At 65.5% G+C, this 15,659-nt stretch overlaps 1 protein-coding gene across 5 annotated transcripts in view; it reads right to left on the bottom strand.

Moving 5' to 3' along the window:
- ATP2B3 (ATPase plasma membrane Ca2+ transporting 3) overlaps window positions 1–15,659 on the bottom strand; it is a 61,984-nt gene that overhangs the window by 27,422 nt on the left and 18,903 nt on the right. For all 5 annotated transcript variants that reach the window (XM_049107231.1, XM_035711389.2, XM_025460639.3 and 2 more), the window contains exons 3-12: window positions 11,298–11,495; window positions 10,939–11,196; window positions 10,584–10,709; window positions 9,805–9,930; window positions 7,725–7,766; window positions 6,390–6,554; window positions 5,851–6,065; window positions 5,007–5,249; window positions 4,393–4,634; window positions 1,881–2,115 (exon numbers count right to left, since the gene is read on the bottom strand). In XM_049107231.1, coding sequence (XP_048963188.1) covers window positions 1,881–2,115; window positions 4,393–4,634; window positions 5,007–5,249; window positions 5,851–6,065; window positions 6,390–6,554; window positions 7,725–7,766; window positions 9,805–9,930; window positions 10,584–10,709; window positions 10,939–11,196; window positions 11,298–11,495 — 1,850 coding nt within the window. The remainder of the gene's footprint in view (window positions 1–1,880; window positions 2,116–4,392; window positions 4,635–5,006; window positions 5,250–5,850; window positions 6,066–6,389; window positions 6,555–7,724; window positions 7,767–9,804; window positions 9,931–10,583; window positions 10,710–10,938; window positions 11,197–11,297; window positions 11,496–15,659) is intronic.

Raw genomic sequence — 15,659 nt, 5'->3', positions numbered from 1 at the left:
TCCTCTACTGCCTGGTCCGCAGCGGGCAGGGTGCCTCCTCAGGCCCCCAGCACCCCTCCCCAACGCTGGTGCTTGCTTCACGGTGCTGGGCCCCAGGACCGGCGATGACTCAGACCCAGGCCTCCAAGCACCAAGAGGGCTAGGAGATGGCACTGGAAGCTTTTGCGCTGTCGAGGAGGCACCACCGGAGTCGTGTCTGGAAAGGTGACCAGAGAAATCGGCCGGCTCCGTCAACCCCATTTTCCACTGGGAAACGGAGACGCAGAGCCGCCGAGCCAGGAGGGGCCCTGGTCACCAGGCTGGCTGGCAAGGTGGCTGTGTCAGTTAGCTCTGCGAGAGTGAGAAGGCACCTCTGTCCCCAGCTACCCTGCCAGATGGCAGGGCTGACGGCAGGCCTGTCCCTTTGGGGCCCTGACTCAGGGCCGGCTCCTGGGCATCAGCAGGCTTGTGGCCAAGCTCTCACTCGCCCGCCCCAGCCCGCTCGTTTTTACGACAACACAAAATCTGAGACACATAGAGCCACAGGCTTCACGTGACAAGGTCCTGTCACTCCTCCTTAGGGGAGACGGAGCAAGTGGATGAGCTACTGAGGTGGAAGGGGGGCAGGCTGCCTTCGGCGGTACAGAGATGGCTGTGGCCAGGGTCCTGGGAGTACAGGGACGATGCCCCCCTGGGTCCCGGGGGTGTTCCCACACCCAGCAGCCTGGGAGCACCGTTGAACGCCAGCCAGGGGCCTGTGGCCGTGCAGGGCTGTGGGGGGGCGGAGGCGGTGGTGGGCAGCTCCGTCCAGAAGGCGAAGGCCCTCGGGTCTATGCCAGGGGAGCAGAGCGGTGTGACTCGGCCTCCTCGTCTGTGCCTCCCCTCCCCTCTGGGTCGAAGAGGAGAAAGGCCCAAGACCGTGCATCCCCAGGGTTGGCCCTGCTTTTGACACGACGTGGGTGCCACCGGAGAGGCCTCGGGAGGAGACAGAGGGTCCCTCCGTGCCTCTGGCAACCCGCGCCGCCTGCACCTTGCACGGTCCCCATGGGGCCTGGTGTCCTAGTGCTGCCGTGGGCGCTCCACCCTGGGCTCAGCCCCGCGGCTCTCCCTCTCTCAGGGACCTCCTGTCCCTGGGGACCGACAAGTGGCCCCTGTGTTCCTTTGTTCTACGGCCTGTTCAGCTCCCGCCCAGTTTGTCCGTTCCCTCTGCAGAAAAGCTGCTGGTAGAGCCATCTACGCAGACCAGCTTCCCATCTGGACCCTTCCTACAAGTCTCTTTGAAGCCTCCTCCCCCATCTGTCCCAGCTGCACGCTCACTCCATGACATCCCTCAGATAAGGATGCTTCCGGAATCTCTCCCCCGCCAGGATCTTCTGCTTTGAGCTCCCCACTCCTACAGATGCCTACCCCTTGACATCTCTACGGGGATGCCCCGAACCTCACTTGGCCCCAACCGAACCCTTGACTGAGGACTGCCCCCCGCCCCCCAGACCTGTGTCCTCTCGGACTCCCAGCCCAGTGACAGCACTGCCATCCACCCGTGTGTCTGAACCAGAGCCCTGGGAGTGGCGCCTGACTCTTCCCTCTCCCTGACTCCATCAGTCCTGCGGGTGTCACAGCCCTCGAAGTCCTGCCGGCGCCGCCTCTCACCTGGTGGAGGCAGAGCATGAGCAAGGGCGGGAGGGCAAGGGGGATCGAGTGTGCCGGGGAGGTCTGACCTGGGGGACTCCGAGGCCCTGCCCTCGCCCGCCTTTCCTGACCTTTCTGGATTCCAGCAGGAGGTCGTGCGGTCGCAGGGCAGGCAGGAGAAAGGGGCCATGCCGCGGAGGCCGGATGGGAAGAAGGGCTGCCCCTCCACCCAGCCAACCACCTGGGCCGCTCGCAGAGAGGTGGGTGGCTACCTCGGGCCGCACGGGGTCCTCGATGCCCACGACGGCTATGCAGGTGAGGTCGCCCACGACCTCGTTCTCGTTGTCCCAGTCGGGCTCCTGAGCCGCGGCGAAGTCCCGGTAGGCAATACATATAGTGCGCAGGCCGTCGCAGGCCATGGGCTCGATGATCTTCTTCACCATGTCATCCCGGTCCCGGGGGCGAAAGCCACGCAGTTCACCGTGGCTGTTTAAGATGTTGCTGCACCTGGGGGGAGGCGGGGGACAGAACGACACGGCTTGGTGCCAATGAGGCGAGGGGAGCTGGACCAGCCGGCGGTCTCAGCGGGCGCCACTCAGTGAGACGTCCGTCCTGCGTGGCAGAGGCTTCTCAGGGAGGACGCGGCCTGCCTCTGCGGGGCCTAGCGGGGTCCCCCCACGCCTTCACGTTCCTCCCAGCCCCTCAGAATGTGACCTTATTTGGAAAGAAGGTTCTTGCAAATTCAGATGAGGTCATGTTGGTTTGCAGTGGGCCCTTGGTCCACTAACTGGTGTCCTCATAAAAAGGACATTGAGACAGAGACACACACGGACGGGGCAGCGTGAGGACGCAGGCAGAGATGGGGTGACACATCTCTGCGCCGAGGAGCTCCAAGGACTGCTGGCAGTCGCCAGAAGCTGCGAGAGACCAGGAAAGAGCCTCCTCTGGCAGCTTCGAAGGGAGCACGGACCTGCCCACACCTTCGTCTTGGAATTCTGGACTCCAGAACTCTGAGAGAACAGTTTTCTATGCTTTTAAGCCATCAAGTTTATGGTCCTTTGTCCTGGCAGCTCCAGGAGCCGGAAACTCATAGACCTGTGTAGGCAAGGCTGACCCCAGCCTCACAGGGACTCTGGGAGTTGAGGCACATTGTTCTTGCCCCTCTAGGCTTTAGGGCGAGAGTGTGGGACACCAGCAGAACTGTCACTCCATGGAGTGAGGCCATGACAAAGAAGCCACGGTGGCGTAAGCCCTGGTGAGCCCACGATGGCGGGACTGGTGGGACTCAGGTGCAGAAAAGAAGGGGCAAAGGCACCAAGGACACCAGAAGCAGGCGGAGGGCGAACGGGAGCCCCAGACAGATTGGGGAAGGGCGGGAAGTCACCATCACAGGAAGAGCCGGTGGGGACTCCAGCCTTTCTGTGGATTCAGTCACGTAAATCTCACGACATTCCCAGGAGGGAAGTATTTGTGGTGTCTCCGTGCAGGGGAAACTGAGTCTGTGGCAGAGGAGTAACTCGATGTTCACATGCCGGCTAAGAGCAGAGCACGGGCTGGAGCCCAGCGCCCAACTACAGGAATCGGGCTTTTGGGCATGGTACTGTGCCTGCCGGAGGGGAAGGGAAGCACACGAAGGGGGCTGGGCCCCCAAATCCAGCTGCCACACCCACTGGGATGCGGCAGGACAGCTTCAGGGAGAGGAGATGAACCCCGGGCCTCCCCCAGTTGCAGCAACAACTGCTGCAAAGGGGGGGGCCTTTGCACCCGGGGAGTCTGTGCCTGGGCCGAGTTTTGGGGGAGGATATTCTTGTTTTAGAAGGTGGCTTTGGAGGAAGTGAGGAGCTAGGTGGGCAGAGTGGAGGGCGGGGGTGGGGGCCTGGAGGTGGAGCTGCCTGCTCCCCCCAGTTTAGTTCTCATTACAGCTTTATTGAGATCTAATCCACACACCACACAATTTGCCCATTTAAGATGTAGAGTCGTGGGCCGCCCGCGTGGCTCAGTGGTTGAGCGTCTGCCTTCGGCTCGGGGCGTGATCCCAGTCCGGGGATCGAGTCCCACATCGGCTTCCCTGGAGCCTGCTTGTCCCTCTGCCTGTGTGTCTACCTCTTTCTCTGTGTCTCTCATGAATAATTAAATAAAACCCTTTAAGAAAAATGTGGAGTCGTGCAACTGTCACCACAGTCGATTTTAGGACATTTTCATCACCCCTAAGAGAAACCCCATACAAGCAACACAAGAAATAAAGAGATGAACTGGACTTTGCCATTGGAAGACACTTGTGCATCCAGGGATGAGTCAAGAGGATGAAAAGAAAAAAAAAAAAAGCCAATCAGGAGAGCGAAAGACGGACCTCGGCCGGGGAGAAGGTAATTAGAAATCAGGTGTGGTGAGGGTCTGGTACCCGGCGTACAGCAAGAGCTCTTCCAGCTCAGCGACATCAAACCCAAAAACTCAAATCGAAGAAGAGCAAAGGCCTGGACTAGCTTTTTCTCCAAAGAAGGCACACAAATGGCCAGGGAGGGTATGGGAAAGTGCCGACATCACGAGTCGTCGGGGAAGCGCAAAGACAACCACCGAGAGGCCCCAGATCACAGCTAGTGGGATGGCTACGAGGATGATAGCAGTCGTGACAGTCCTAAGGGACGCAGAGGGACCCATGTTGGCGAGAATGAGGAGACGCTGGAACCCTCAATTCAAGTGGCCGGGCTTGATGTCACAGGCACTCTACCGCCATAGGGCCCCCGTCCTGCGTGGCCGGCCGCCAGCCCCCGGGCGCCCGCTCACTTTTTCAGCAGGATCTCCGAGGCGCCCTTGCTGAAGAGGCGGAAGCCGCCGTCAGGCATGCGGATGACTGTGCTCATGGACTTGCGGACGGAGTTGAAGGTGTACACTTTGTAGAGCTTGTCTTCTGGAATCTGCTCCCGCACAGGCTGGAAGTCCCGCTTCAGGTCCAGGACAAAGCCCAGCAGGGCACACTCCGTCTTGTTGCCCACCTGGCGTGGGAGCGCGCCTTCCTTCTCTGGAGGCTACGAGGCAAGGGGAACCAGCATGGCACCGGGGCGGGGGCCGCGTCTGCCCTCCTGGTGGCCCCCGGGGCCCCGCCTGGCTGTGGCCGCCTTGTCTCTAGGGGGTGCTGGCAGGGAGCCGACGAGGGCCTCCGCGGGGACTAGATGGGCAGGCTGCCCACCGCGCACGGGGCTTGGAAGGGGTTTCCAGAAGCTGCGGGTGCCCGCCCCGAAGCCAGGACCGGAGCCCAGGGATGAGTGGAGGCCGACCAGCGTCCCGGAGACCACGGTGGCCCTGGTGCCAGCTGACGCTGCCGTCTCCCGGCTGGTCCCCTTCCTTCGCCCCGCCCCAGCCTGGCCCGGCCCGCGGCCCGCTGCCCGCTGCCCGCTCACTAGTATTTTCGTGGTGTAGGCACTGTTGATGGAGATGGCGTGGACCAGGAGGTCGAGGATCTTGGGGGTCAGGGTGCTGGGGGCTGGAACCTCCTTGTAGTGGGTGTCCCCGAGGTAGGACTGGACCACGGTCATACGGTTGGTGGTGAGTGTGCCGGTCTTGTCCGAGCAGATGGCTGTGGCGTTGCCCATGGTCTCGCAGGCATCCAGGTGGCGGACCAGGTTGTTGTCCCTCATCATTTTCTGTAGAGGGCACGGACGGGGGCTTGGGTAGCCAGCTGTCCCCGGGAAGCTTGGCCCATGGGGTGGGGGAGCGGGAGGTTGTCAGCATGTCCCGTGCCAGTCTGCTCGGGCGTGCCAGCCTTCTGGGTGGCACTAACAGCCCGGAGGGCCTCGGTCAGCTGGCCAAGCGGTCAACTCTGGGCAGCCGCTCTCCCTAGAGCTCGCCTGGGGCCTCCCTGCTTCCAGGACACCCCCCTGCGTGTAGCCCCCTCTCAGATCACCCGCTGTCTCTGTGGTCCCCCCACCCCGCCCCCCATGATCTCCCAGTGTCTTCAGCCCCCTCCTGGTCACCCACTTTGTCTCCGAGCCCTCTTCTGCGAGTGACACCAGCACCCTCAACGTCCTGCAGAGGCCAGGGCTATCCCACGGCCTCCCCGCTTCCCGGCTCATCTCACGGCTCCCCTGCTCAGCGCCCCCGCGCCCCCCACCCCGACCTGATCCCAAATTTCCTCCAATCCCCGCCGCGCCAAGTTGCTTAATGGCTTCGAACTCCGCCTTCTGGGTCTGTGTCCTGGTATCAAGGGATTCTCACTCCTACTGTGTTGTTCATTATTATGATTACCTTGACCGAGTAGGCTAAGGAGATGGTGACAGCCAGAGGCAGGCCCTCCGGGACGGCCACGACCAGCACAGTGACACCGATGATGAAAAACTTCACAAAGTACTGCACGTAGACGGGCGTGCACTCCGCCAGCCACACTCGGCCGTCCACGACGAAGGTCTCGATCACAAAGTAGAGGACCAGGATGATGACAGTGATGGCAGACATCACCAGCCCTGCGGGCCACGGGAGCCACCGAGGGTGGGGGGGAGGGGAGTTAGCGGGGTGAGGGAGGGACGGGGGAGAGCGAAGGAGACGTAAGGGGGGCTGCAGCAGGGGCCGCTCCGGCTCAGGGGGGCTGGGGGGCACCCCCTTCGCCCGGCCTCACGGAGGAGGTCGGGAGCCCCGCTCTCTGCCTGGGGCTGCGCCAGACCCCATGGCCACTGCGGCCCCGGCGGGCCCCTGGCTGCCTGGCTCCCCCCCGCCACCTGCGGCCCGAGCCCGGAGCCCAGCGTGGGCACCCACGGGTGGCGCCGCGGCCCCGCCTCCCCTGGCCGCACCTGCTTTCCCGATCTGCACCGCCAGCTTGGTGAGCTTGCCCTGCAGGACCGACTTCTCCTTCTTGGGCACGCTGGCTTTCTTCTTCTCCCGTTCCTCCATCTCCCCGCCCTCCGCGCTCTTCAGGGGCTGCATTTCCATGGCCACCGCCCCGTCCTGCTTCTTAGCTGCGCACAGGGGAGCCCCCCAGCCCAAGTTAGGGCCCCGGGGCGGCTGCGAGGGGCTGGTGGGCTCAGGGGCTGTCTGTGATTTCCGAGTGACACAGCCCAGGGGCGCTGTCCTCTCCCTCCTCTCTGCCCGGCAGCCCAGGCCCTCCTGACGTGGGCGGGGGCTCCAGGGCCGTCCTGGCCGGGGTGGACGTGGCCATCTCGGGCCCTCTCAGCGCAGAGGACACGCACCAGCACGAGTCACTGGGACACACACACACACACACACACACACACACACACACACGGTGGCCGGTCCCATGAGGCCCCAAATCTCGACACCTGACAGCAGAGGCCCGGGACCCAGGGAAAGTTCCAGAACCTTGAGCTGACCAACTGGTCCTCCGGTGTCCAAGCCACCTCCCTGCTCTCCCCAGGAGGCCTAGGGCCCCCTGCACCCTTCTCCCCTGCTCCCTGCCTCTCCAGTGGGTGCCTTGACTTCCATCAGGCTCCGGGCCCGCCCTGGGCGCCCCCTCGGCCCAGTCCCTGGCTGCAGGTGGCTGCCGCTGGGACGGGCCAGGCCTCTACGGGCAAGCCTCGCCCCTCTCTCTCCTCATGGGGCCCTCGCTACTCTCCTGCAGCCACTTTGCTGTCTTCTGGGACAGGTGGCTGTCCCCCTGACCCAAATGCCCTCCCAACCTTAGCTATCCTCTGAACTCCAGTGTCCTTGTCTGACCTCCTCTTGGTCTCTGGGTCCCCGGGTCCCACAATGCACTGGAGTCTTGCCCCAGGTCCGTTCCTCTGCACCGTCACCGTCCCAACATCCAGGACCGTGCTTATCCACCTGTGCATCCCAGGCACCTGCATCTGACCACTGACAAGCCTCATCCGGCCCCAGAGTAGCAGCACCCACCAGACACTCGGCTGACAGGAGAGCGGGCGCCAGATGGCCACCCAGTCACCCTGCCTCAAAGCTGCAGCCGAACTGGGAAACCCACAGGCCTGAGCCTCAGTTTCCTCACCCGGAAGCCCACTCACAGGTGATCTCTGCATACTTCTGGCAGGGTCTGCGGATGCCCCCCTCCCCCCGCCACCCCACTCACCTGGGTGCTGCTCCTGCAACTGAGGCGGGCGGCCCCCACCCCGTGCCACACCCCCGCCACCCCACCCTGAGCACAGGGCGCACATTACCTTTGGTCTGGCTACTCTCCATCGCCCCGTCCTGCTGCTTGCCTACAGTGGAAGAGGAACGACAGACACGAACACTTGAGAACACCCACATGGTCCTGGCACACCCCCATGCACACGGGACAACGGGACACGGACAGCGAGGCCAGAGAGCACGGTGGAGAGTGCGGAGGGAGGGGACGACGGCTCCGTACCCCCAGCCACACTCCGGCGGCCCATCGCGGCCTCCCGGCACGTGGGCGCCCCGCTCTGGGCTTCCTGACGGACGCCCCAGGCCTCCAGTGATCCCTCAAAGCCGGCCCTGGACGCACTGTGGGTCACGCGTGGCCAGCAGTGGGAGGTCTCCAAAGAGGCCGCCACCGTGGGGAGCTAGAGCTGCCAGCTGTGCCGACGTGGAGCAGGGCCCCGAGCGGCTGACCCAGGGGGCCCCTAGCCCCGACCGGCCTCGACATCGGCTCTGCGCACAGCCAGCAGGTAGCTCCAGGAGGGCGAGGCTCTAGAAACCTGCCAGCTCTGGGTGCCCGCCCGGGGGCCCTGGAGGGGGGCCTGCGGGGGGGGTCATTCACGAACACGCTCTGTGACCACAAAGCCGGTGCTGCGGACCGTGGCAGTGGCTGGCTCCCCAGGCCAAGGTCAACAGTGCTGGCGGCGAGTCCGGCACCGCGCTCAGGGTCAGGCTCTGCAGCCAGCTCCTCCGGCCCCGTCTCTCCAGGGCATCAGGGGTGGGCCACCGGCGGGCTTTTGCCCAGCTGGGTGAGGAGGGGCCCAGAACCGAGTCCTGGAGACCTCGGACACTTAGGGGCCAGACCTGGAGGCGGGGAGCCCGGGGAGGAGGGTAGAAGGAGCGCCCTGCCAAGCAGCCGTCGCCGTGTCGAGGCTTCCCTGGAGAGGGGGTGGGGACTCCGGCCCAGCCCAAGGCCCAGGGCCACCCACCCACCTGCCTATGGACCCCAGGGGGCTCACCGTGGGAGCCACTAGGCTGAGCCCTGCAGGGGGAGAGGCTTGGCACGGCCAAGCTGGACAGGGCCCGCGGAAGCTTCTAGGCCACAGCGGGTCATCCGTCCCCTCCTCACCGCCTCCAGGAGCAGAGTAGCCTAGGGCTGGGGACGCTAGCACACCCTTTCCCATGCTGACCTGCCCCCTTGTTGCCTATTTTCTGGGCCTAGGGGCCCTGACTGAGGTGCAGCCGGGGACTGGCACCCCGATGTCCCACTGCCCCAGGGGCCCCAGCTGCAGGCTTTTTACACGCTCTCCGCACACACGTGCAGGTTCTCTGTGCTTCTAGTAGACCCGAGTGAATTCTCTCGGAGGCACACATCTAGAAAGTTCTGCTCCCCACCTGGCTGGACTGCAGGAGCAGCCTGAGGGGAGACCCAGGTCAGAGCAAGGTGAGCGCTGAGCTGGTGCAGGTAATGGGGTCCTGACCCTGGGATTGGGACTCTGGGAGGGGGCTGGTGCCGAAGACAGTTCTGTCGTTTTGTCGGCGCTGCTCTGAGGACTGGAGAGGAGGACGCTGGCCACACCCGGGGCTCAGAGCAGGGGCGGGAGGAGGCAGCAGGAGGGCCGTGTGCCGGGGAGGCCACGGTGGCTACAGAGCTGGGCTCTCACAACACATCCGTCCCTCAACACTGTTTTCCCTGGGGGTGACGGCCCCCACCCCGTCCCAGCTTCCTCTGGCCCTGCGCGTCCTCTGGGGGCGGGGCGGTCCGTTCCGCTTGGGATGAGCGCACCCAGGGTGGGCACAAGGTCCCCGGCAGCACCGTCCCGAGCCCAGGTGGCTGGCCCCTGTCCCTCCAACCCCATTCCCACCCTGGCCCACACTTCCCAAAGCCTTTGGGGAATAGCTGCCCGAGGGAAGCTGCCCTTACGCAGAACTGCCCTCTACCCCATGCTGGCTCTGGGCAGACCCCAGAAGACGGGGTCCCCGAAAGGAGTGAGAAGAGAGGGTGTAGCCTTTCACCCCTGAGGGCTGGAGCTGGAGCATGGAATGAGGCCACAGGGGATGAAAGGAGCAAGAGGCGGCTGCACACACAGACGGCCAGGCCCTCGTCGCCGCTGGGGACGGACGTCGCCGTTTCCTTACCTTTCTTATCCTTCTTCTCCTCCTCCTCTCCACCGGCTCCGAGCAAGGTAAAGATGATGCCTGTCTGGGAGTTCACACCAACGGCAGTCACCACCATTCTTCCAGAACCTTCCATGACATGAGTACCTGGCAACACAGAGGGACCAGGACAGGGATTTGTACCGCTGGTAGGAGGCGCACCAGACACCTCCAGTTCTCTCCTACGAATCCCAGAAGCAGGGACTCATGTTTGCAGGCCCCTGGAGGCTCTGCTGACCCTGGCTCCGAGGGGACCTGGAGGCCCACACGGGAGCAGCTGCCTGCCCAGGAGCATAAGGCGGGGTCCTCGCAGGTCCCACCTGGGGTCTCCGGCCTCTCTGTCCTCTTTCCCCCTGCATTTGCCGCTGGGATAAGCACTGGGCTTAGCCAAAACCTTCTGGAAAGGGAACACTACCCGCCTGGTTCTTCCTGAGTGTCTGGGTTGGGGCGGCCCACCGCAGGATGCTGACTCAGCCAGTTCCCCACCTCTAGGGGTTTTCGTCTGGGTATCGGGGGGCCCTTGGGGCTTGGAGTGCCCATTTCCGTTCCCAGTGGCTGGAGCCACCACCACCATGCCTGCCACAGGCCGCTCTGGCTCCTGGGCGGGGGGCGTCTTCAGACTCTCTGACCAGGGGACCCCTGGCTGCGGGGTGGCGGGGCCGCATGGCCTCCCAGGCTCTTGGGTGCTGAGCTGGCCCCCAGGGCAGCGGCAGCCTGCGTCCTGGCCTCCCCACAGCCTGGCCCGGCGCCCCGGGCCTCACCTGAGAGCAGCATGGGGTCCTTGTCAGCTGATTTGCGCACGTGGTCTGACTCGCCTGTCAGGGAGCTCTCGTCGATCTTGAGGTCGTTGCCTTGGATGAGCACGCCGTCAGCAGGCAGCAGGTCTCCTAAGGCCAGCCAGGTTCAGGTGGCCTTCCTCCCTGCCGCCTCCCAGCTGCCCAGGAGGGCTCTCGAGCCTGGAGTGTGGGGCCCTTGTCCCCGGGCTCCTCCCTTCCGGGCCGGATTCCCCCGACCCCCAGCCCTGTCTCCGCCCGAGCCCCCACCTTCGGCCCCCCGACCCAGCGGGTGAAGGCCCAGGCGCTCCTGGGGGGCAAGGCCAGCTTGGGGTGCACTCACCGTACTTGACCTGGGCGATGTCTCCCACCACCAGCGCGGCCACGGGGACCTGCAGCAGCTGGCCATCCCGGATGACGGAGAACCTCTGCTCCTGCTCGATGCGGCTCTGCAGGCCCCGGAACTGCCTCTCCTTGCTCCAGTCGTTGAAGGCCGTGACCAGCACCACGCAGGTGACCGACAGCAGGATGGCGGCTCCCTCGATCCAGCCCGCCTCGGCCTCCCCTTCGTCCTCTGCCCCCGCTGACACGTTCCCGCACGCTGTGCCCGAGGGCGGCAGGGAGGGACGGGGTGGCACACAGTCACGCCGCGGTCCCTGGGCTCAGGCCCCCTCCGTGCCCCCTGCCGGGCCCGCCGCTCACCTTCGCTCTCCTCTCCGGGCGGCGCGTAGAATGACAGGCCCAGGGACACGATGGCGGCCACCTCGAGGATGATGAGGGTCACGTCCTGCAGGGCCTCCCACACCAGCTGCAGGAAGGTCTTGGGCTGCTTGGGGGGGATGAAGTTCTGCCCGTAGATCTGCCTGCGCTTCTCCAGGTCGTTGGCATTGTTGGCCAGGCCTGTGTGGCACGGGGACGGAGAGCGGGGACACGGGGGACCGTGGGGGACCAGCAGCACCAGGCCCTGCCCTTCCGCCCCGGCTCGACCCGGGCGTCCGTCCCGCCCCCCAGCCCGCCGCACCCCAGCCCTTCTGCAAGCCCCGAGGGCACGGATGCGGGGGCGCACGCCCCCCAGCTGCCTGGGCCACCCTGGCACGCCAGCACCCAACATGCAGCGAGCGACGTGGAGCCCCTGGCATGCCCCCCGCATCCCCCTCGCTGGACCATCCCCCCGAGGGGCCCGGGGACATCTCCGGGCTGCGCTGGGTCCCCCAAAGGGCTGATAGGAAGGAGAGCAATAACACACAACGTGGGGGGGGGGGGTGGGCAGAGGGAACCCAGCCGGGCCCGGGATGGCCGAGTGTCACCTGGACACAGAAGAGAACGGAGCTTGGTACGAGACTGGGGTGCACGGCCCGGGGGCAGCAGGCCACCGTCAACTGGGCCCAGTGGTTGGTCCCACTTGGGCCGTGAGCCGGCCAAAGGGCTCGCTCCGTCCCTCCAGGGTCCAGAGGAGGAAACTGAGGCCGGAGAGGGAAGGGGCCTTGTACCCGTGAGTCAGAGCTCTGGACGGCAGCCCAGGACTCCAGGTCAGGACGACAGGGGCCTCACGGATGCGCAGCCACCGAGACGGGGGCAGGGCCAATCACTGCGTGCGGGCCCCGGAGCCTTTATCATCTGACAGGACATGGGGGAGGGTCGGGCTAGGGGCCCCAAGACCCTTTCACCCGAGCATGGGAGCGTGGGCCTCGCACCCATGGCGCCTAGGAGGTGCGCAGGAACCATCCCCGGCCCTGTGTCCTCACGGCCTGCCCTCTGGACACAGCTGGCTCCTCCCTGACGCCTTCTCTAGACCCCGCTGCCGTGCCAACCTTGAGCTCCGCGCTGGGCGCCCCGGAGAAGGGCGGCGATGGGACGCGGGACACCCTGCGCACGCGCACCTGCTCCGGCCTGGGCGGCCGCGTAGGTGGCAGTTGGTGAATGAACATGTATGAGGCTAATGGGATTGCCAGTGATTCATGCTGATGCCACCGTGTCCCCGGGCCACCAGGCAGAGGACAAGGAGGGTGAAGGATGAGGAAGCCAGTCCCAGTGGGGACCCCGTGCGCTCAAGGCCCGGGAGGCCCCGTCCACATCCCAGACAAGCTGCTGTGCCGGCGCAGGAGGCAGGATGAAGGACTCAGGATCGACGCCCACGGAGGGGCGAGCTCCGGCGTCTGGAAGGTGGGCCCTTAGCTTACTTCTCACTCTTGCCACAGCCCACTTCCTACCCAGGCCGGCACCCAGCCCTCTGGGTCTGCCTCTAGAGCACGAGCCCCGTCCGGTCCATGCCTGAAGCTACCAGAAGCTTCCATGTGGGAACCGACACCCAGGCCACCGCCCCCCAAGGCCAGATGCCCACTTGGCCATCTTCCCCCGAGGCGGGCAGCCGGGACACAGTCCCCTGGACCCGCCCTCAGCCCTCAGGACGCGGCTTCCTTCTAGGCCTGTCCCCCGGGTGTCCAGTCCCACACTGACACCTGGTGGACGGACGGCGGCTCGCCGCTCCCGGTCCAGAGGAGTTGCAACTCCGTTGGCCTCCTGAGGGGGCAGGGAGCAAGCGGCAGGGCGACGCGAGGTGGGGGTCCCCATCCCCAGCCTCTGGGGTGTCCCCAGCTGGCTCGGGCGGGCACACAGGACGTGGCCCCCAGGCACCCTGAGAGCAAGGAAGTGAAGTGCTACGTGGGGGCGCGGAAGGACTGGGGAGGGAGGAGGGTGGGTGTCCCCCGGCAGGGACATCTGGCTTTGGGGGGGCGCAGTGGGGCCCACCTGAGGCGGGAGTAGAGCCAAAGGCCGCGGGCGGGCGGCACAGCCCCGGCGCGCCTCCCCAGCTGGGCCCCCCACCTCGCCGAGCCCAGCTGTCCCTGGCCTCCTCCCCGGGGCCTCCCGGAGCTGGGCCCTGCAGGGGCTCAAGTTTCTAGAGGCTGCAACTTTCCAGTTGGGTGCCCGGGAGCTCAGGACCTCGGCTCGTGGGGGCTGGGGGCCTGGCTGAGGGCCTGGGCCCCGCTCCCCACTGAGGCTCGGGTCTCTAAGCTACGAGACGTGTGACAGGTGGGGTCAGGACTCTGGAGGCCCCTGCACCCTGGCCCTCACGGGCACCCAGAGTTGCCACGATGCCTGCCTCAGGAGGCCACAGGTCCGGAGACCCTCAAGAGAGAGCCCACGGATCCCCTCCTCGCCCTAAGTCTGCATCCTGCCTGCCTCACTTCCCGCGCCAGCTTGTTCCCAAGGGAGGCCAGGCCCTTGGGGCCCCTTTCCCAGGACTGAGCTGGCTCGGTTCCTCCCTCCCCCTCCCCCCTCCCCCCCACCTTCAGCCTGTCCCTTGGCCTTGGGTTGCCCTTGGTGCTCTAGCCATGCTTCCTCTCCCTTGCCCTACCGCAGCCCGAGGCCACGGCATTCCTGTCGGGCTTGGGGGTCTCGGCTGCTCCCGGTAGTCATGTGGGGGTCAGAAGGGAGCTGCGGCCGCCCGGTTCCAAGCATGTGGCTGCCCGGCAGGCCCCCAGCAGCGGCCGGAGTGCCGGGGCAGGGGCGGGCCGGTTGGCATGGACACAGATGAGGGCCCTACCCAGAGCAGAGGCCAGATGCCATCGGAATTGGATTAGGACCACGCCGTGCGGTTCCTGCATAACCCGCCCGCTCCTTTCCACGGCTGCTGGTGAAGGCCAGGCCGGGGAGGGCTGGGACTCGGGTCCCTCCGGTCGCCTTGCCACCGAGCTTGGCCCAAACCCCAGTTCCCCCAGCTTCTGGAATCCTCTTAGAATAGCTACAAGGGCCGAGCCCATTGATGCGCTTATTGCCGGGAACAGACTAGGCCTCCTGCCCCGGTACGCCCCGCCCCCCGCCCCCCTGGCACACCTTGCCAGGGCATTGATGTGGGGCCTGGGGTGCAGCTAAGCCGCACAGTGGCCTCGGCGTTGAGAGGGGCCCAACGCCGAGGCCACCGTGTCTGGGCAGGAGCGGGGACATCTGGGTGACGGGCTCCAGGGCCGAGTCGGCCTGGGTGCAGGGGGCCAGGGCTCCGGGGCTCGAGAGGGGAGGGGTAGTCCTCACACTGCTGGTGCTTCAGGATGCAGATCAGGCCCGGCTGGCTCCCTCTGTCGCGGCCTGGCCACCCACCTGGGCACTTGCCCTTCCCTCCACCCACCCTCCACAGGCACCGGGCAGGCTCCAGAGCCACTGTGGCAGAATCAGGCAGGTTCCCAGGGGCCTTGACATTTTAAATATTTAACAAGGCCTGACAGGCAGAGGAAAGAGCTGCCAGCTGAAGCCCATCTGCTTCCTTTTATCTGGGAGAGGCCAGAGCCCTTGTGGCTAAATGGCCCTCCACCCCAGCCTCCCCCCAGCCCCAAATCCTGGGGGGGGGCAAGGAGGAGGGAAGGAGAGAGATCCCTCTGGCCCTGAGCCAGGCCATCTGCCCTGATAACACAACACACCAGGCTGAGTCCCTTTGGAGCACAAAGAAGAGAGACCCAGGCGGCCCGGGGAAGGCCACTTAGGCTTGGAATTTCCTGACCTGGTGCGGTGGGCACCCTCTCACCCAGCCCTCGGGCCCACTGCCTCCTGGGTGGGCCACCTCTGCCCCCTGCCCCAGCCATGTACCCCCCACAGATGGACAGGGCCAGGGAGCGGGGGACAGGGGTGACGGCCAGAGCCCTGGGTCGACAACGGTGTGACAGCTGAGATGCGAGCTGATGAGATCAATCAGTGCTGGCTGAGAACAAGCCTGGCACTGGGCTGGGACGGGCCTAGTGGCCCTGCCAGGGAGGTGCCAGCTGGGCCAGAAAACACTCCAACTGCTGGAATCTGGGGCCAACCTGGCTCCTGGTGGTCCCAGCCTCCCAGCAGCCCCAGCGAGCAGGACTGGGGAAGGCTGGTGCAGGGTAGGGCAGAGCTTTCTCTCCAAAGCAGGGACAAAGGGCTACTGGGCCTCAAGATGGCAGTCAGGCCTCTACCTCTGGAACCTTCTCGAAGTGGTTCCTCAGCCTTCCTAAGGCTCTGTGCGGCAGCTCTCTTCAGGTCTACGCCGCCTCAGGCTTGCACCCCGTTGGCAGGCGCCAACTCTACCAGCGAACCTCCCGTGCACCA

The sequence above is a fragment of the Canis lupus genome, chromosome X, assembly GCF_003254725.2.
Source record: "Canis lupus dingo isolate Sandy chromosome X, ASM325472v2, whole genome shotgun sequence".
Classification (NCBI taxonomy): Eukaryota; Metazoa; Chordata; class Mammalia; order Carnivora; family Canidae; genus Canis; species Canis lupus.
The sequence above is the reverse complement of the archived record's forward strand: the minus strand, read 5'-3'. Positions and strand labels throughout refer to the sequence as shown.